The sequence below is a fragment of the Bubalus bubalis genome, chromosome 4, assembly GCF_019923935.1.
Source record: "Bubalus bubalis isolate 160015118507 breed Murrah chromosome 4, NDDB_SH_1, whole genome shotgun sequence".
Lineage (NCBI taxonomy): Eukaryota > Metazoa > Chordata > Mammalia > Artiodactyla > Bovidae > Bubalus > Bubalus bubalis.
Genome location: NC_059160.1, coordinates 83,175,512 through 83,197,358, shown reverse-complemented (window position 1 = coordinate 83,197,358; position 21,847 = coordinate 83,175,512). Strand labels below are relative to the sequence as shown.

The window sequence follows — 21,847 nt, the reverse complement described above, 5'->3', positions numbered from 1 at the left end:
GACTTTTCCTATCTGAATTAAATTATACAGTGGTGGTGAGTTAAGTGCCTTAAATCAATTATTTGTGTCATACTTGTAATAATAACCTCAAATTGCCTTCATATGAGTTACTTGGATTTTTAAAGAAAGACAAAATTTAACATGCTTATAAATATGTGGCTCTAAAAAGCTGTTGAATAAGGGTGCCTATTTTGGAGGTAGGGATATACCTTGGGAGGTCATTCTAATAGTAATATATTGCTGGACTTAAGAGTGAGGTATCATATCTTCGCAGCATTTACAACTGGAAGAGGAGCTAATGGGCAAAGGCCCTAAGTTCTCCTTTGGAAATGTTGGATTTGAGGTGCCTTTGATAAATCTATGTAGAAAACACATGAAAATCTTGTCAATAGATAAAAAAGTATAAAAAGTAGTGTTAGTTGTTCAGCTGTGTCCAACTCTTTGCATTCCTGTGGACTGTAGCCCTCCAGGTTCCTCTGTCAATTGAATTCTCCAGGCAAGAATTATGGAGTGGGTTGCCATTCCAGCTGGAGAGAACAGATTTAGAAATTATTGGTATATAGAAGAAATTGCTCAGAGAGACCTCAGAAGGTATAAAGAGAAGCAAGTTATAAACCCTGGGAAACACTAACATTTAAAGGCTAAACAAAGAAAATAAAGTCAATTAAGGACTCCAAGAGAAAAGTACCTGGAACCAGAGAGGATTGAAGCCAGAATGGCTCAACAGAACATGGTTAGTGGTGCTGAATGTGTCAGTGAGATTAACTAAGAAAAGACATGAAAAGTTTTTGCTGGACTTGGCAGTTAGGGTTATTGATGACACTCAGCTAAGAAATATTTCATTTAAGCAATTGGTTCTCTTCTCTGTTCAAATCTGAAATACATCAGTTTACTCTCAATCTTAGGTTCACAAGTGGGGATGAGAAAAATTTCTCTAATCAAATCAAACAAAATAAAAGTTGTACTTTAAAAAAAAGAAAAGAAAAGAAAAGCAAGCAGTAGTCCAATAGTCCAGTTTTTTTCATTTTTTTTGTTTGTTGGTTTGTTTCCTTTGAGGATAAGCTCCACAATAGTAGTTACTCATGGCCTCAGTGGAGTCTTCTAAACCTGTGCTATGGTCAGTCAGGATCAATCAGCAACTTGGATTATTGCATTACAGAATATTATATTTGTGTGACAAAATGTTTTACTAAGCTGTCTTTGTGAATTTCTTTCTCAGGAATATTTTTTTTTCAGGTTTAGAGGTAGAAAATTTTCTGAATATAGTTTATATTTCTGTAATTATTGCTGGAAAATATTTGCAGGAGTCTTATTTTATAGGCTAAACATTTTTGCCAGAGGTTCAGATAAGCAAAATCACATCCCAACATCTTCGCCTGCTTAATATTGTGCCCTGGACAAAATATACAAAATAATATGTGATTATTATCTGCATACAAAGGAGCCATGTCTTTTTTTTTTTTTTTTAAACATTCAACAAGTTGGCAAAATTCAACTGCAAAAGCATTCATTGAGGGTTAGTATAAGTAACCTACGGGCTTCCCAGGTGGTGCTAGTGGTAAAGAACCAGCCTGCCAATGCAGGCAACATAAGAAACACGAGTTCGATCCCTGGGTCTCGAAGATCCCCTGGAGGAGGGCTTGGAGAATCCCAGGGACAGATGAGTCTGGTGGGCTATCGTCCATGGGATCATGAAGACTCAGACACAACTAAAGCAACTTAGCATGCACGTATAAGTAAGCTATGTGGATATGCAGAATATTCTTCGTAAGTTAAAAAATAATATAAAAATTCTCTTTTGAGTCAGTGGTTGCTATTTACAGACACAACACAAAAAACTAAATTTAAAGGGGCCTCTAGAGTAAAACTGCTATAAGAATCGATTAGAGAAATTTGAATCCATCAAGTGAACTACGTTTTTTAGCATTTGTGGCTTTAAATGTTTTTTTAAGTTCATGATGAAACTATATTCTGCAGATAAATATTTACTGTTAGGAAAGAGAGATCAATGACTCTGGGAATTTTGTAGAAATAAAGACCTTAATGAAAAACCTGAATTTTTACCCTTATACTATCACAGTTGGGAACAATGATAAGGCCCCACATAACACTCAATATGACCTCCAGTCCCTTCTGGAATAACAAAGAGTATAAAAACCAAGCTCACAAATTAAATAAATACCCTTAGACATTGTCCATACTTTATTACTGTTGGCATCACAGCTCTTGGTTGTGGTCAGGCTCTGTTGTTTTACGGCTTGGCCTTGTGGAGCTGAAAAAGCCCTGAGAGGCTGCCAAGTCCTTCTCCGTTCCCTGGAGGCGGCACAAGGAGAGTTCGGAAAGAAGTGAGCTTAAATCTGCTTCACCAGTGACTCCAGGCAGCAGCTCAGGCAAATGACCCAACATCTCTGAGTCTCAGGACCTCAGTCTTGGTACGCCCTTTGGAGATCTGCTGTCAGGAATAAATGTGTGGAACGAGTTCTATGAAATTTTACAAACAACGCAAAATCTTCTTTGTGTAGATAAGGCAAATGAGACCTGGAGAGGTTAAGGCAAGGTTGCCTAGGTAAACTGTAAGTTGACGCCGTTTCCTCAAACACCTCTTTATTGAAATATAATCATGAGTCAACAAATATTTGGACTCCCAAGCTATACTACCTACTGTAGGTATAAAGATGAATAGAACCCAAACTTGGAAATTATTGTTGCTTTGAGGGAAATTATGCATACAGTGTAAGGATTTAAATAATTTTCAAAAGCAATGTAATAGTAGAATAGTTTGATTGAATGTTGTGGCAAATTTTGTAGATATTAAGCATGTTTAAGTCAGAAGAGAATTACCAATTCGGATGGAGTATCAGGTCATAGTTTCTATACAACTTGAATAAATATTGCAAAATAAAGAACATCTATTTGTGTATTCGAATAGCTGCTCCAGACAAATGTTAAAAATACTTCCTGCATGTATTTTCTTATTTGTGATATAATATCAGGCTATGTTAAAAGAAACAAGAAAATAGGTCATGACTCTATTTTGTGATTTTTACATAATTTGATGTTTGTTAGTTGATTATTCAAATCGTTTCGGCTTCTTCATAGTGCTCTGTGACCTGCGGCTCCGGAGTTCAGCAACGGGATGTGTACTGCAGACTGAGAGGAGTTGGTCGGGTGGCGGAGGAAAAGTGTGATCCATCCACGCGGCCTTATTTTCAGAGAGAGTGTTGGCATCGGAACTGCACACAGTACCACTGGGTGGCAGGAGAGTGGTTGGATGTGAGTATTGTCAAGTAAGCTTTCACACGGCCGTTCAGTGAGAGTGTTCTTCATTTCATCATTGTATTTCTAGTGCTCAATATCATGTAAGAAAAGAGAGACATATCGGCAAGTGAAGTGCATGGATGCACAAAACATTGAAGTGAGTGAGAGTTTCTGTGACCTCGCAACCAGACCTCTCGCCATCAAAAAGTGCAGAAACTCTCCCTGCAAGTATATCGTGGTAACAGGAGACTCATCCCAGGTAAGGCAAAGAAAGGAAGTTGAGGATTTTCACTCTTAGAAAGTAAAATTGAATCTCAAATTTGATACAGTTGAAACTGGGTCTGAATTTGAACATGGGAGCGGGTAATAGTGTATATATTAACCTAAGGAATAAAAGCGCTGGGAGATTAGATGGTGCAAATACAGGAATAGTGGCATGCATGTTAAATTCTGGTGCATTTCTGAAGTGTCAAGCGGTGATAACTGTGAAACCAACTACCAGGAACAGTTTGGCATCTGGCCCTGCATAGTTGGCAGCTTTAAAAAATGTTTTTCTTCCAATTTTATTTAGGTATAATTGACCCACAACACTGTACAAGTTTAAGGTGTATATAAGAAGTATATACTTTATTTATTTATGGACACTTAGATTGCTGTCATATCTTGGATGTTGTAAGTATCGGTGCTATGAATATTGGGGTGCATATATCTTTTTGAGTTAGTGTTTTCATTTTCTTCAGAAAAATATCCAGAAATGGAGTTGCTGGATCATATGGTAATTCTACTTACAATTTTTTGAGGAAACTCTATAATATTTTCCACAGTGACTGTACCAATTTATATCTCCACCAGAAGTGCATGGGGGTTACCTTTTTTCCACATCCTTGCCAACACTTGTTTTTTTTTAAATCTTTTTGATTATAGCCATTCTGACAAGTCTGAGGTGATATCGTGGTTTTGATTTGAATTTCCTTGATGATTAATAATGCTGAGCATTTTTTCATGTGTCTGTTGGCCATCTGTATGTCTTCCTTGGAAAAGTGTCTATTCAGAGTCTCTGCCCATTTTTTAGCTGGATTGTTTGCTCTTTTTTTTTTTTTGGATACTGAGTTGTGTAAGTTTATTTATTTTAGGTATTTTCTTATCAGATGCATTATTTGCAAATATAGTGTCCCATTCAGTAGGCTGCCTTTTCATTTTGTTGATAGTTTCCTTGGCTATGTAAAAGATTTTTAATGTGCCGAGGACCCATTTGTTTGCTTTTGCTTTTGTTACCCTTGCCTAAGGAGATGTATACAAAAAAAAAAAGAAAAAGAAAAAACATTGCTAAGCCTGGTGTGAAAGAATATATTGCCTATGTTTTCTTCTGGGAGTTTTATGGTTTCAGGCACTATATTTAAATCTCTAGTCATTTTAAGTTTATTTTTGTGTAAGTTGTAAGAAAGTTGTCCAGTTTCATTCTTTTGCATGTAGCTGTCCAGTTTCCCCAATGCCATTTATTGATAAGACTGTCTATTCTCCGCTGTATAGTCTTAGCTTTTTTGTTGTTTGATTGATCACATAAGCATAAGTTTATCTGGGGGCTTTCTGTTCTGTACCATTCATGTGTGTGTCTGTTTTTGTGCCAGTATCATAGAGTTTTGATTACTATAGCTTTATAGTGTAGTTTGAAAACAGAGTTTGGTACCTCCAACTTTTTTTTTTCCTCAAGATTGCTGTGGCTATTCAATTCAAATTTTAGGATTCTTTGTTCTACTTCTGTGAAAAATTCCACTGATATTTTGATAGGGATTGCATTACATCTGTAGATGGCTTTGTGTAGTATGGACACTTTAACATATTAGTTCTTCCAGTCCAAGTGCACATGCTGTATCTTTCTGTTTATATGTGTCTTATTCTGTTTATTTCACCAATGTCTTACAGTTTGCAAAGTGCAGGTCTTTCACTTTACTGGTTAAATGTAGTCCTAGATATTTTATTCTTTTAAAGGAGGCTATAAATGGAATTAAACTCTTTTTGTCTTTATGACAGTTCATTATTAATGTATAGAAATGCAATAGATTTCTGTACATTTATTTTGTATTCCACAACTTTACTGAATTCATTTATTAGTTCTAATAGATTTTTGGTGGAGTCTTTAGAGTTTTCTATATATAATATCTTGTCCGCTGCAAATGGTGAAAATTTTGCTTCTTCCTTTCCCATTTGAATGCCTTTTGTCTCTTTTTTTATCTGACCACTATGGTTATAACTTCTAAAACTATGTTGAATAAAGGTGATAAGTGGGTATTCTTGACTTGTTCCTGTTCTTAGAGGAAAAGTTTTCAACTTTTCATCATTAAGTGTTAATGCTAGTTATGGGTTTACCATATATAATTTTTATTATTAATATATTTAGGTATATTGCCTGTACTATTAAGATAATCATATGATTTTTATCCTTCATTTTCCTAATGTGGTGTATTATACATGTTGACTAGTGGATATTGAAACAGTCTTGCATCCCTGGACTGAACTCCACTTGAATTTGATTTGCTAATATTTTGTTGAGGATTTTTGCATCTATGTTCATCAGTGATATTGACCAGTATTTGTGTGTATGTATGTGTGTGTGTGTGTGTGTGAGAGATATTTGTCTAGTTTTTGTAGGTTTTGGTATCAAGCTAATGCTAGTCTTGTAGAATGAATTGGAAAGTGTTCCTTCATCAATTTTGGGGGATATTTTGAATAGATAGATGTTAACTCTTCTCTAAATGTTTGGTAGGATTTACCTGTGAAGCAGTCTGGTCCTGGATTGTTGTTTTTTAAGAGTTGCTTTACTACTGATACAATTGCATTACTGGTAATCAGTCTGTTCATATATTTTGTTTTTTCCTGGTTCAGTTTTGGGAGACTGTACATTTTTAGAAATTTATTCATCCATGTCTTCTAGGTTGTCTAATTAGTTGGTATATAATTGTTTGCAGTAATCTTTTATGATACTTGTATTTCTGTGATGTCAGTTGTAAATTTTACCCTGTGTTTTCATTTTCTTGGTGTCTTTTCACGTACAAATGTATTTAATTTGATGAAGTCACATTTATTTTTGTTCACTTATACTTTAGGTATCATATCTAAGAAAATAAGGTTACAAAGTTTATATTTTCTTCTAAGAATTTTATAACTTTAGCTGTTACATTTAGGTATGTGATCCACTTTGTATTATTTTTTGTATATGATATAAAGTGGGATCCAACTTTATCCTTTTGCATGTGGCTATCCAGATATTTCAACACAATTTTTGGAAAAATTATTCTTTCTGCATTGAATTATCTGTTATTGAAGAGTTATTTCTGCACTCTCAATTCAGTTACCTGACCTATGTGTCTATCCTTATATTGGTTCCACATAATCATGGTTTTATAGTAAGGTAGTTTTATAGTAAGTTTTGAAATCAGGAACTGGAGGGAACAAATTTTGCTTTTCTTTTTCAAGATTATTTGCTTATGCTGTGTCCCTCACATGCCTATGTAAATTTTAGGATCAGCTTGTCATATTGTGTGTAAACTTGAGCATCATTGAATCATGATCAAGTTGAGGAATATTGCCATCTTAATTGTGTCTTCTAATCCATGAATATGACCTGTCTTTTCATTTATTTAGGTCTTATTAATTTCTTTAAAGGATGCTTTAAAGTTTATAATTTTCATTGTGCAGACCTTACACTTCTGTGGTTAATTTTGTTCCTAAGAATTTTGTTAATGTTTTATGCTTCTGAAAATGGAATTGTACTCTTTTCATTTTCTGCTTATCCATTTATAATGTGCAGAAATATAATTAATTTTTGTATGTTGCTGCTGCTAAGTCACTTCAGTCGTGTCCGACTCTGTGCGACCCCATAGACAACACATTTATTTCTTTTTTTGTGTAGATTACTTTTCTATATGCAGAAGTATATCATTTGCAAATTCAGGTAGTTTTACTTCTTCCTTTAAATATGGATGCTTTTTGCTTGTTTTTCTTGCCTGGTTTCCCTGGCTAGAAACTCCAAATCTGTTGAGTACAAGTGGTAAAAACAGACACCTTCCTCTTTGGAGGAAAATTTTCTTTCAATTTTCATAATTAAATATGCTAGCTATTAATTTTTTGTAGATTCTGTTATCATGTCCTTATATACCTAGTTTGCTTAGTGTTTATATCATAAAAATGTGTTAGATTTTGTTAAATGCTTTTTCTGCATCTATTGAGATACTTATGTGGTCTTTGTATATGAGTCTATTCCTATGATGTAGTCTATTGATTGATTTTCATATATTGAAACAATCTTACATTCCTGGGATAAATCTCACTTTGTCTTGATGTACAATCCTTTTTATTTGCTTCTGGGATTGTTTTGTTAGTGTTTTATTGACCGTTTTTGCATCTATATTCATGAGATATTGGTCTGTAGTATTTTTTCCTTGATATGTCTTCATCTAGTTTTGGCATGAGGGTAATACTGGCCTCATTAGGAAGTGTTCTTTTCTAGTCTGTATTTTGGAAGTATTTTGGAAGAGTTGGTACTAATTCTTCTCTAAACATTTGGGGCAATTCACCAATGAAGCCTCTAGTCATGGATTTTTGATTGTATGAAATTTTTTGATTATTAATTCAACCTATTTACTTGTTTATGGGTCTCCATGGATTTCTATACATGTTATCCCATCTCCCCATAGTTTCTTTACTACTATTTGTTGTTCTTTGTGACTTTTCTGAACTAACTGTAACATGTTTTCTTTGTCACATGTGGTCACTAAAGTCTCTATGTGATTAATTTAGTTTTAAACTTATGACTGGATAATTATTTTTTTAGTTATTTGGAACCAATAATCTCCAGTCTTTGCCAAGGGGCTCTGTGTAATGTGTGAGCACCTTTAACAGACAACTGTTCCTTAACTTTACTTCCTGCTTATGCAGAACCTTGACATCTGTTATGCAGAACCAACACTCTCAGGAGTGAGAGTGTAGGCACTTCTCAGTTATTTCCTAAGTTTGCAACAGCCCTGGATAAACTTGTGGATGTCCATGGCCTCCTAGTTGTTTATGACTCTGTTGGAGCCTTTAAAGCCTTGTGGACATTTCTTTTCCAAGCTTTTCCTTTTAAGCTTTTTTGGTTTGCCCATTGATTGCCTGCTTATACACCTCCTGTGGAAGTTGCAAAGTTAAACATAGCCTTTAATTGTGTCCAAAAATGCCCTCAAGGAGAAGGCTTTTAGCACTGGGCAAATGCTGAGTAAAGTCAAATAAAGAGAGACTTGCAAGGGAGGTCTTTCAGAAAACCACCAAACAGTTCAAATAATGATAGTTTTCTGGAAATGAGGCTTAGACAGTTCAGTTCCTCTGGTGGCTTCCAGGCTTTTGTTCCTCACTATGTTTGCAGAGGTATTGATTTTCAAGGCCACGATAGGGCTGGAGAGGGGGAATGGGAATAGGGCACCTAAAACATACAAAAGTCTTCTTCCCAAGATTTAGCCTTATTTCTTTAATAAATGCTTCTAGGATTGCTGCAAGCCTTTGGTTAGTTTACAAAGCTCGGAAAAATTTGATTTTCACAAGTTTTGCCAGTTTTCTCACTGCGTTTCTAGAAGAGAACATTTTCAGACATTCTTGCTCTTCTATTTTCACTGATGTCACTCACCCCTCAGGATTGGCTTTGACAGATGGATTTTTCTCATCATAGTTTATATTTTCCTGTCTCTTGGCATGCTAGTTATTTTTATTGTGAATTTTGATTGTTATTGTGTTGGCTACTGGATAGTTTTTATTCTTGTATCTGTATGTATATTTTGAACTTTGTTCCAGAATGTAGCTATTTTGATTGTAAGCAGTTTGCTCTTTTCTTGTCTAGCTCTTACAATTTTTTTTATGTGAGACAGGTGCGTTGTGAGACTGGTCTTACATAAAGAAAATCCCAAAGCATTGTTTAGGCCTTCCCTGGTGGCTCAGATGGTAAAGAATCTGCCTGCAATGCAGGAGACCTAGGTTTGATCCCTGGGTCAGGAAGATCCCCTGGAGGAGGGCATGGCAAACCACTCCAGTATTCTTGCCTGGAGAATCCCATGGACAGAGGAACCTGGTGGGTTAAGTCCATGGGATCACAGAGAGTCAGACATGACTGAAGTGACTTAGTATGCTTGCACAGTGCATTGTTTAGTCTAGGGTTAGCTATTCCCCTCTACTGTGCCACAAGACCCTTTTGAATACGGTACCTATTGCTGCGTGTATATAAGGTTTTACAGTCTCAATGAAAGGAACTGACACTATGTCTGGTCCTGTGTGAGTGCCAGATACAGTGATTCATTTTTTGATCAGTCCAACCTTGGCCTCAATTGGTGTCTTCACATGTTTACACTAATCTGAACTCTTGCTGTCCCACTGGGGTCCCTTTCCTTGTTCCAAAACCTGGGCACTCACTCAAGGCAGGAGGCTGGAGGAATTACAGGGTCACTTTGTTTTGCTCTCCCAGGGACCACTATCCTTTATTGCCTAATATCCAGTGTCTTAAGAGCTATTGTTTTATATATTTTGTCCAGGTGTTTCTGTTGTTTTAGGTTAGAAGGTAACTCTATTCCTTGTTATTCCTTTTTCCTGGAGTCAGAAATTTGTTTGCCCATTTTTGCTCTGGATCTTTCATTTATATCTAAATCACTTACCTATTCTAGTCAGTGGTAATATACATCACATTGTGTGTATGAAGATAGATGTATGCTAAACTTATATAGAGTTACAAGCATGTTAAGACTAATAAATGTCCTTTATTTCAGTTAAGAACCATTGATGTTTCATTTTTCCAAATCTGTGCTTATCAGGAGATAACTTTTGATTCAGTTAAGCTGTTCTTAAATATCAACAAGAAAAATAAGCGTAGTAAAAAAAGAACCCAAACGAGCAAAACACATAGGCACTACAAATAGACAGTCAGTCCTGAATCCAGATCCTTTCCATTTACTGGGAAAGTTGCCTAATGTCTCTGAACCTTTGTTTACCCATCTGTAAATGAGGCTAATATATAGGATTGTGTGGGGAAACGCTAAGCAGTGACCCTTAAATTTAAGGGCGTCTTCTTCAGCCCTTGTAACACTGTATTTTTCAGTGTGCAGGTAACTGTGGATTTAGTTATCGACAAAGGATTACATATTGCGTTGGGGTCCAGTCTACGGAGAAACATAAGCTTCATGAGCTGTGGCCTATAGACTATCGAGTATGCCCTGTGCTGCCTTCCCCTCAGGTTTACAAATGCAATTTTAGGACCTGTTTGCATATGGCCACTTGGAAAGTTGGAAAATGGAGTGAGGTCAGTATGTAATTATGAATTTAAAATCTTATGAATGGGACTTTCTAGTTGTGGGTGCATGGCTATCTGCACATCTATCTAGATATCAGAGTTGTCTCATAACCCTGTTTTCTAGCAATCACTATCAGTTATTTGTACAAATATCTAGTCTCTATGTTTCCTATAACTTGGTTTATGACTGATCCTGTGTCTGTTCCTCAGAGAGCCTGGCATGGTGGCTTGCATTTTGAGCAATACTTACGCAGTATTTTTTAGTTCAGTGAAAAAGTAAATAAATTTAACATATGAATAGTACAGGTTATTTGCACCCTGCTCCATTTCCAATTTAATTGATAGAAAGCAGGTAAATATTGCTATGCAAACTTAACCTGTATCACTGAGTAAAAACTCAGGAGTTTGAATAACCATCATTAAATAATATTTAGCAAGGATTTACAACAAACTGCTGAGATAACTATACAAAATGAAGGGAAAGAAGTCAGTAACCGAGAAAGAATAGCTTCAGTCTCTTAAGGATTAATCCCACCTGTGACTCTTCAGCCTCCTGGATGTTACTGATCATCAGTTTGTTCCAAAAGGACCTAGTCAGGGAGGAGGAGATGTGCATTTACTGGCCTTATTATCTGTCTTATAGTTTACCTTCCAATTTTACTCTATTCACAGTGCTCTGTGACTTGTGGAGTTGGGATGATGGAGAGAAGAGTGGAATGCATGGCCGATAATGGTCTGTCCAGTGATTTATGTTTAAAGCATTTAAAACCAGATGCTCAAAAGAAATGTTATGTCAGTGACTGTAAGTTAACACTTCAAAAATATATTTAGAAACTAAGTATTTTAAAGAAGTTTTAGTTAAAATTTGAAAATAATATTTAGTCATACACTCCACAAAATGAAGGTTTCTTTTTTCAGAGTATAACGATATTGGTATAATTAAGTTAAATTCATGTTGTGTCTATAATATGTTCTTTGTTGATAAGTTGTACTCACTTGTCCTTGAAGGTAAAACATTTACCAGCTGTAAAGAAATACAAATGAAAAACAACATTACCAAGGATGGTGACTATTACCTTAACATTAAAGGAAGAATAACAAAGGTATTATGTAAACAGTTCCTATTTGATTTTAACACCGACCATTGACTTTGAAACAAGCTTTTCCAGATCTTTACATTTTCCCTTTAGATCTATTGTGCTGGCATGCACTTGCAGAACCCTAAGGAATATATATCACTGGTCAAAGGTGAAGAAGACAACTTTTCTGAAGTGTATGGTTTTAGGTATGAGCTGTATTTTGCCCTCTCTGTGCATTTTTATGGTCCATAAAGAGAATTAGAAGTTCCAGAGTTCGAAGTGGTAGTTGAATAGCTCGCAGCGGAACAGGTAATTTAAGAGCAGGTGGACATATTAGGACATAAGTCAGATGTTGTCCATGCCTGTTCAGTAATCAAACTTTGGGTATTAACATGTACTCACAGAAAGACTGAATAAGAAGGAAGCTGTGGGTGAGCAATGGGACAACAGAGGAGGGTAGACTTTAAGACCTGTGTACATTTTCATAGAAATCAAGTTCATTCCGGTAACAAAAGCTGGGAGAACTACAGCTGAATTATTTTTCTACAAACTGGTCTTGAATTTCCCATTGATCATTTTGTACGTTAACCTTGAGTGATTTTTACTTCTTTCACATTTAACTTGTTGACACAAAAAATATTGAAGAGGGTGTCTTTTTCCCTCCCACTTCCAAAGTTACTATTTACATTATGGTCTAATAACTGTACCTAACACCAAAATATTCTAATGTTGTTATAGACTACGAAATCCATATGAATGTCCTTTTAATGGAAGCAGGAGGCAAGACTGTGAATGTAAAAATGACTATCTGGCTGCTGGACACACTGTTTTTAGCAAAATAAGAATTGATCTTACTTCCATGCAAATTAAAAGTAAGTACTGAATCGCTAGTTGTAAAATGAGAAACATTTATTTGCTAGTCCAAGTTTAACAATATGCTATATGGTGTATGTGGTAACTGGGGTCTAGCATTGTACAATAATTACTTAAAATTTTTTAAAAAATGTTATTAGCTACATACTCCAATGCAACAATATAGACCTTGGGAATTCTTAATAAAGATGTGGTGGTAATGACACTGTTATTACTAAAGATACTGTTGTAGTAAAGATATCGCCCTTCCGAGATATAACCCTGTACCCTAAAATTCCAAATTACATTAAAAACAAGGAAATCAATATTTTAAATGTAGTTGTATAAGCTTCCTGGAAAGGTTTAAAGTAATAATTAGCATGAGTTTTAGGTGACAGTTTGTCTAATATTTTCTTATGCTTTGTCTCCTTTGATTTTTTTAACAACCTTATACTAGATAGGCAGTATTTCATCATATCGTTGCAAGTGATAAAATTAAGATGCACTTAGAGAATTACGTGACTTGCCCCACGTCTTGGAGTTAGTACTGGCACTGCAGGGATAAAGTCCCTCCCACCCACAATCCCAGATTATGGACCAGCTGCCTTTCTAGGAATCAATTTACAGAATGGTAAAGTTTAAGTATATTTATGAACCCTAACATACACTGACCATCAGACAGTCTACCCTCCTGGATATTACATAGTGACATGAAAAGGCAAAGAAGTTCATTTCAGAAGCAGAAACTCTAAATCAAAATTAAATCACCAAAGCCTAGCATAGTGCCTAAATCATAAAAAGAAACAAAAAAATGTTTGTTGAGACAGTGAATGCATGAATACGTAATCTCTAACTTGCAGTCATATGATGGTGAACTATTACTGTTAGTAATAGTGGCTACCATGTGCTAAACACCCGCCACTACTATAGTGGGTAAGGATTATGCTGCTTTGGATATGATCATAAACTGAAGTTAGACTCCTGAGTGTAAGCTGTCTTCATCCAGTTACTAGTCTGTGACCTTGGGCATGTCTCTCTAAGCCTAAATCCCCTCGTTTCTAAAGTAAGATGCCTCTCAAGCTTTTTCTTTTTCTTTTTTTTTATGTCTTCTTTCCTTCTTTTCTTTATTTATGTTTTGTTTTTGGATAGAATTAAGAGATAATACTTGCAACATACCTAGTAAATTCCCTGTAGGTAGTAAGTGCTCTATAAATAATGTTATTATTTAATAATATATGCTGTGTCAGTATTGCTGAGTAAATAATGGACATTTAGGAACTTATTTGCTGTTCATTAACTTTTTATTTTTCATTCATTTATCTAACAAACCTGCCATTTTGCCAGGCATTGGGCTGGGCTCTGAAGATACAATATTAAATGTATACACTTTCCACTTGCTTTCATTGTCCTTCCTCAGACGTGTGTGCCAAAAGTCCAGTCTTGATTAAATTAAACCTTTCACCTGCTCTGCATCTGCACCATGAATTTTGTGTGTGGCAAATAATACACAGGCCTCCTGACTGATTTACTTTAAATGCTGACTCCTGAGCTTGCATGGACCCTATTCCATTCCTCCTCCACTCCTTTCAATGTCTAACTCACAGCTTCTTCTCCAGCTTCAAGTTTCTAAAATTTCTAATACCTCCACTCTAGTCCCTAATTGCTGATGATCTGTTTCCTCTCTCATTGAGAAACTAAGAACAAGAATGGAATTTCTGCAAACTACCACTGAAATGGAGCAGGACCCTACAGTCCTTGCCTTTCATGTCCTCAGCCTGCCTTCTGTCTGTAGAGAAACTTTAGCCAAAGAGTAAGTTTAATCAGAGAAGTGAGGAAATGCAGAAACAAAGGAAAACAGTCAAAGGACACCAATAGTCATTAAGCAAAGTCAAGGATCTTTAGTTTCTCCCCAAGAGCTATAGATAATATTCTGAGCCATATCCTTTGAGCTGTCTTATAGATACTGAAACTCCCAGCAGGTTGAAGAAGATAACTACATGATGATCATCAGACTGTAGCTGTGACATAAGCTGCCACAATTTTGAGAACTGGCCTCAAAGAAATGGGAAGAAACTGATCCTGGAACTAAAGACTGTGTGGGTGCCTGATGCTTCAGTCGTGTCTGACTCTTTGCGACCCCATGGACTATAGGCCTCCAGGCTCCTCTGTCTATGGAATTTTCCATGCAAGAATACTGGAGTGGGTTACCATTTCCTCCTTCACGGGATCCTCTTGACCCAGGGATCCAACCCGAGTTTCTTATGTCTCCTGCCTTGGCAGGCAGATTCTTTACCACTAGTACTACCTGGAAAGCCTGGAACTAAAGACTAACTGTACTTAAAACAATCAGGATGACTCTGATCAGACTACTGCATGACTAATTCCAAGGTGACTCTCAGAGCTGACTGTGCTGTTTTTGCATGTAGCCCCCTCCCTCTTCTATAAAAGCTTTTGCCCACTGACTGTCAGTGGTGGGGGAACCAGCTTGTGGATAGGAGCCTGCCCAGTCCTCTGGTTGCTGGCCTCTGAAATAAAGCAACCTTTCCTTTTCACCACCCTTGACTCTTTATTTGGGATTCCCTGGTGGCTCAGATGCTAAAGAGTCTGCCTGCAGTGCAGGAGACCTGGGTTCAATCCCTGGGTCAGGAAGATTCCCCTGCAGAAGGAAATGGCAACCCACTCCAATATTCTTGCCTGGAAAATCCCATGGACAGAGGAGCCTGGAGGGCTACAGTTCATGGGGTCACAAAGAGTCGGACACGACTGAGTGACTTCACTTTCTGACTCGTTATTAGCTTGAGACCTGGGTTCAATCCCTGGGTCAGGAAGATCTCCTGGAGAAGGAAATGGCAACCCACTCCAATATTCTTGCCTAGAAAATCCCATGGATGGAGGAGCCTGGAGGGCTACAGTTCATGGGGTCACAAAGAGTCGGACACGACAGAGTGACTTCACTTTCTGACTCTTTATTGGCTTTAGAGTGGCAAGCAGTTGGATCCCACTTTTGGTAACATCACAACTACTAACCCACCTAAACCTTGACCTAGACTTTGCCTTCTCTCCTGGTTACTGTGGATGAACTGTTCCCACTCCCATTTGAGGCAACCCTCTCTACTTGTGCTCTGGGTTTCTTGCTTTGAACCAACTCCAGAACATTATTTCAGCAAGCTTTCCTTTCTCTCTTACATCACCAGTTTTTCCTCCATTTATCTAAATCCAATGACAAATTCTTGGTTTTTATTTTACTCGATCCATCAGCAGCATTTGGCTTCCAGGAGTCCACATGCTCATGATTTGGTACCTGTCTTGGTCACTCTTTCTTCCATTTTTCTCACTGTTTCTCAACTAGGTTCTTTATCTTCTACAACAATGAGTATTGAAGAAATTCAGGACTCCATCATTTCCTTAGAGGTCTCTTTCAACTTACAGATTTCAAACACCATCTGTTAAATGACAGTCCCAAATGTATAGCCCCAATTTGGACTGCTGCCCTGAATTTCAAGAGTCAACTCCCTTCTCAGCATACCTACATCTAATAGGTACCTGACAATGTATCCACAACTCAACTTTCAATGTTTCTTCACAAAAACTCCTTCTATGCCTAATTTTCACCATTTCAATATATGGCAACTATAATCTTCTAGTTACTCTTGTTGAAACACAGCAACATCTTTAACTCCCCCCTTTCTCTCACACCTGCATGCCATCCATTACCAAGTTCTACAAGCCAGGTAGGGGCCTTTCATCAGATCCTGATGATGTTGGTACCTGATCTTAGGGTCTAGAACTGGGAAAAATAAGTTTCTGTTAAGACACCCAGTCTTTGAGTTTGTTAGGGAAGCTTGAGCTAAGACACACACCAAGTCCCTCTTTGATATTCCTCATTAGCTACCACCTTGATAGAAGTCTATATTATTTTTTTCCACCTGAATTATTATACCTATGGAGTGGCATCCCTGTTTACTCTCGTAGCGCTCAAGTTCCTTTTTACCTTTCCTCCTACTCCTGACCTAGATTCTCTTCTTAGCAGAGAAGCCAGAGTGATCCATAAAACAAGCCATGTCATGCCTCACACATGATCTGCTTTCATCTTTTTAACAACTCCAACCTTTGCTCAAAACTCTCCAAACATCTCCCATCTAACTCATAAAATAAAAACCTTGCCAGTGGCCAGTAAAACTCAACATGACCTTCCCAACCCATTATTTTTCTGCTCCTTCCCTCCACATTCCTCCCGTGCATGAACTGCTTCAGACACACTTGTCCCTTTGCTGTTCTTTGAATACATCAAGCATCTACCCCATCCCTCCTTAAAGCCTTTGCACTTTCTGTTCTATCTGCCTAGAATGATTGTCCCACAGTTATATGTTGGATTTACCACTTAATATTTTTTGGGTCTCTGCTTAAATATACTTTCCCAATGAATGCATCCTAGACCCTCTCCATGCCTAAACTTCCTTTTCCCCTGTCCTTTTCCTGGTTGTTTATTTTTCCTATAGCAATAATCACCTGTAACATATGATAGTATCTACTCTGTTACTTATCTCTCTCTCTGGTAGCACTCAGAGTCCATCGGGCCCTTTTTCATTCACTTGCAGTACTTATAATAATGCCCAATACATAATGTTCTAAAGAAGTATTTGCTGAATGAGTCAACTTTCCTCAAGAAGCTATCTTGAGGAAATCTTGAAGCCAAATTTGTATTAACCAAAGAGAGAAAATGGAGTTTCAGGAGGCAGAGACATCTTGAACAAAGCATGGGATGGTGAAGCATCTTGGTTCCATCAGAGATTAAGTCATCCAATTTTTCCTAAGCATAAATTGAGTGGATGTTGGTAGCAGTTTGTTAAATAATTTCCCAGAAAGAAGATCATAAATGACAATGTATACTAAACTATAAATTGAATTTATCTTTTTTTTTCTTTTGAGTTATGAGGACCTTTGGGGTACAAGTATAAGCAAAGGAGGAAACAGACTTATTTGGAGGGAAAACAAATTTTATCCATGAAGATGATTAGAAAGCTAATATTATTAATAATATAATAGTTCAGATAGACAGTGATGAGGGTCTAAATTATTAAGGACAAGGTTTAAGACAGAGAGCATAAGAACCTGAGAGGAATATTAAAGAGGCACACTCTGTGATTTTCTAACAGACAGAATATGGGGATTTGTGGCATGAAATGTTAATTGTGACATGAAAGGATAATTGCATTTAGCTTGGGACCTGTTATTGTTCAGTCACTCAGTTGTGTCTGACTCTTAGCAACACCATGGACTGCAACATGCCAGACTTTCCTGTCCTTCACTTTCTGGAGCTTGCTCAAACTCATGTTCATTGAGTTATTGATGCCAAACCATCTTGTCCTCTTGTCCCCTTCTCCTCCTGCCTTCAGTCTTTCCCAGCATCAGCATCTGTTTCAGTGAGTCGGTTCTTCACATTAGGTGGCCAAATATTGGAGCTTCAGCCTCAGCATCAGTCCCTCCAATGAATATTCAGGATTTATTTCTTTTAGAATTGACTAGTTTGAGCTCCTTGCAGTCCAAGGGACTCTGCAGAGCCTTCCCCAACACTACAGTTCAAAAGCATCAATTCTTCGGCTTTCAGCTTTCTTTGGACTCTTTAAGTGAAAGCTATTTTGGGGTTATCCAGGTAATCGTGTAGGAGACCATAGCAAAGGATGATTTGAAAATTGTGTCTGTTGTTTGCCTCAGCCTAACCCTAAGTGACATGCATAAGCAATGGGTAAATGTTCAACAACCAACTCTTAACAACCAGGAAAAAAGTTTGATTTGTATTATTTTTCAGTTTCTTGAGGTATATATTCCCACCACGACCAATTTTAAGCTACCATCATGAGCTCATTTTGCATGCAGATAGGAAAAGACACACCAAACTTGTTCTCATGATTGGGTACAGGCTGACCTGGCACACCACGGAAGGCCTCCTGGATTTGGAAACTACTCTTAGAGATATGATAAATATTTCCAGAGATGCTACCTTTGGGGATTGCCTCTAGGGGACTGGTGTCATCACTGGGGCATGCAGTGGTCTTGCAGTCTTCTTGAAAAGTATTTGAAACAACGTTAGCAGAGGTGAAAGCCACTGACTGAATGAACATTAGTTGTAATGTTAAGTGGTTTAAGCATCAAAAAGTGATTGGGCCAGCTTATTTTCAGGGTTTCTCCTATTTTTGAGCCAAGATCTCTATTTTTTTGATACTTTATGTAGAATCCCCAGCATTTTTGCCAATCAAGAAATTTTGTTAACACCATTAGAAAAAATAAAATAGGAATGAAATAATAATATAATGTAATAATATAAGAAATCAAAGAAATAGCACACTTTTTAGCTGGGTGTTTTTGAATTCCCTAAATTAATTGATAATGTGTACTCTCTATAAGCACTTGCATATTGCTTTGTCATAATTTATCTTTTTTAAAATTTGTTTGTTTTTTTGGTTGCACCACAGTTTGTAGAATCTTAGTTCCTGGACCAGGGATTGAACCTGGGCCCTTGAGCAGTGAAAGCACTGAGTCCTAGCCACTGGAATTCCCTATTTATCTTTAGTATGTGTCTTGGTGTGTTCCTCCTTGGGTTATCCTTCCTGGAACTGTCTGTGCTTCCTGGACTTGGTTGACTGTTTCCTTTCCCATGTTCAGGAAGTTTTCAGCTATTATCTCTTCTAATATTTTCTCAGGTCCTTTTTCTCTCTCTTCTCCTTCAGGTACTCCTATAATGCAAATATTGGTGTATTTAATGTTGTCCCCAAGGTCTCTTAGTCTGTCTTCGTTTCTGTTCATTCTTTTTTCTATATTCTGTTCTGTGGCAGAGATTTCCACCATTCTGTCCTCCAGGTCATTTGTCCATTCTTCTGCCTCAGTTATTCTGCTGTTGATTCCTTCTAGTGTACCATTTATCTCTGTTTGTTTGTTCTTTAGTTCTAGGTCTTTGCTAAGCATTTCTTTCATATTCTCAATCTTTGCCTCCATTCTTTTCCCAAGATCGTAGATCATCTTCACTACCATTATTCTGAATTCTTTTTCTGGAACGTTGCCTATCTCCACTTCATTTGCTTGTTTTTCTAGGGTTTTATCTTGTCCCTTCATCTGGGACATAATTTTATGCATTTTCATCGTGATTAACTTTATCTAATGTGGTTTTGTTTTAGCTGCTTTGAGACTATGCTTCTTCTTGCTTCTTCTTGTTTGCCCTTTGATGGATGAGGCTAACAGGCTTGTGTAAGCTTCTTGATGGGAGGGAATGGTGATGGTAAAAACTGGGTCTTGCTCTGGTGGGCAGGGCCTTGCTCAGTGAAGCTTTAATTCAGTTATCCGCTGATGGGTGGGTTTGTGCTCCCTCCCTGGTAGTTGTTTGGCCTGAGGTGACCCAGCCTGGAGTCTATAGGCTCTATGGTAAGGTTAATGGTTAACTCCAAGGGGGTTTACACCGGGGGACCTTCCAGTGCCACCGTCCCTGTGGTAAGCCCCTGCCAACCCATGCCTCCACACCTATTTATATTTAAATAATGCTTCTTCTAATTTTGTTCCTTGACCCCACTTTATCTATTTTAGATATTCACTATGATCTAAAATACAATAGAACATATATTTAGCTTTTAAAACATCTGGATTAGTTACAGATGTCCCTGCCATTTTTAGGGCAGTTTTTGAGATGAACATTTTTATGTTAAATAAAAATTTGAGAGCCTAATCTATGTTACATATGACAATTGTGCAACAGTTTTGCTTAAAGTTTTGGATTAATTATATGAATGTATTTAAGAATATAATGTGAAGACTGTATGTTTTGTATTCAATGAAGATTTGAATACAGTGTCTTAGTGCTGAAGAGTTTCATTTATTATTTTTTAGCTACAGACCTTCTTTTTGCCCAGACAATATTTGGAAATGCAGTTCCATTTGCCACAGCTGGAGATTGCTATAGTGCTGCCAGATGCCCACAGGTATTTCATATTTGTTTATTATTTTCTCACTGAAAAAAATTAATAATATTTGTCCTCATTTATTTTCTTGACCACAGTACTGCAAAAAGATAAGTAAATAGAAAATGCTAACTTAGATGAAATTTATTGCAAAGTTTATAGATAAACTTTGGAAGAAAAGCATCTTTGCCAATATTGCATTTGTTTGAAAGGTATAATATAAGAATTTAAAATAGTTTAGATCCTGTTTCTCCTTCCACAATGCTTTATTATTTTTACTCTTTCCACTTAGTTCCTAGAAATGAATAGACATATATTACAAGGTAAAGAAATGCCTCACAAGCATGTGACTTTCATTACACTGCTACTAACATCAGTTATTTTAGCTTCCTGGGCCTGTAACATTCTCAGAATAATTTTCTATTATTTGTGAAGTAATACATTTCCATGTCTTCTTGGTTTTATTCTTTCTTTTCCAGGGTCCTCTTCATATATTTTTTTATGTCACCTTTGAGATTTCTAGTACAAAGTGTGTTTTCTAGAAGAAATTTACTATCTCATTTTTAATAAAGGATTTTATAGAGTTGTTATGAGCGAGCAATATTTTTATAATAAGATGGAGAGATAAAAGCTAGGTGAATATAGCATCATTAGGTAGATTTATTGAAAATTTAAAAATCATGCACAGGAGGACTAATTATAATATTGATATCATTTTGAAGACAAGTAGTCAATAGTTTGCTTGTATTGTCTCTTCCAGGAATTTTGTATTCACAATTTCCATCAAATTGCATAGAAGATATGCTTAATGTTAAAAAAGTGGACTTTTTCTGTATTAGAGAAGTGCACTTAAAGGAGGTCACTAGAACTATAGGCTCAAATGAATATGAAAAAGTTAACTGAGATAAATATATAAATCTTAGACCCAGAAATACAAATAGAACCTGGTAAAGGGATATGAGGGCTACCCTGGTAGCTCATTCCAGTACATTTTAGTCAGTTCAGTTTAGTCACTCAGTTGTGTCTGACTCTTTGTGACCCATGGAATGAAGCATGACAGGCTCTCCTGTCCGTCATCAACTCCCTGAGCTTGCTCAAATTCAAGTCCATTAAGTTGGTGATGCCATTTAACCATCTCATCCTCTGTCATCTCCTTCTCCTCCTGCCTTCAGTCTTTCCCAGCATCAAGGTTTTTTCCAAAGAGTCAGCTCTTTGAATCAAGTGGCCAAAGTATTGGAGCTTTATCTTCAGCATCGATCCTTTCAATGACTATTCAGGACTGATTTCCTTTAGGATTGACTGGTTTGATCTGCTTCAGTCCAAGGGACTCTCAAGAGTCTTCCCCAGCACCACAGTTCAAAAGCATCAATTCTTTGGCACTCAGCTTTCTTTATAGTCCAACTCTCACA

The 21,847-nt window shown here is 36.9% G+C and overlaps 1 protein-coding gene across 6 annotated transcripts in view; it reads left to right on the top strand.

Annotated features, from left to right (window-relative positions):
* Window positions 1-21,847, top strand: part of ADAMTS20 (ADAM metallopeptidase with thrombospondin type 1 motif 20) — a 203,859-nt gene that overhangs the window by 152,525 nt on the left and 29,487 nt on the right. For all 6 annotated transcript variants that reach the window (XM_025284010.3, XM_006077068.4, XM_044941654.2 and 3 more), the window contains 8 exons: window positions 3,100-3,273; window positions 3,347-3,517; window positions 10,370-10,570; window positions 11,234-11,363; window positions 11,570-11,664; window positions 11,752-11,846; window positions 12,379-12,512; window positions 20,368-20,459. In XM_025284010.3, the coding sequence (XP_025139795.3) occupies window positions 3,100-3,273; window positions 3,347-3,517; window positions 10,370-10,570; window positions 11,234-11,363; window positions 11,570-11,664; window positions 11,752-11,846; window positions 12,379-12,512; window positions 20,368-20,459 (1,092 nt within the window). The remainder of the gene's footprint in view (window positions 1-3,099; window positions 3,274-3,346; window positions 3,518-10,369; window positions 10,571-11,233; window positions 11,364-11,569; window positions 11,665-11,751; window positions 11,847-12,378; window positions 12,513-20,367; window positions 20,460-21,847) is intronic.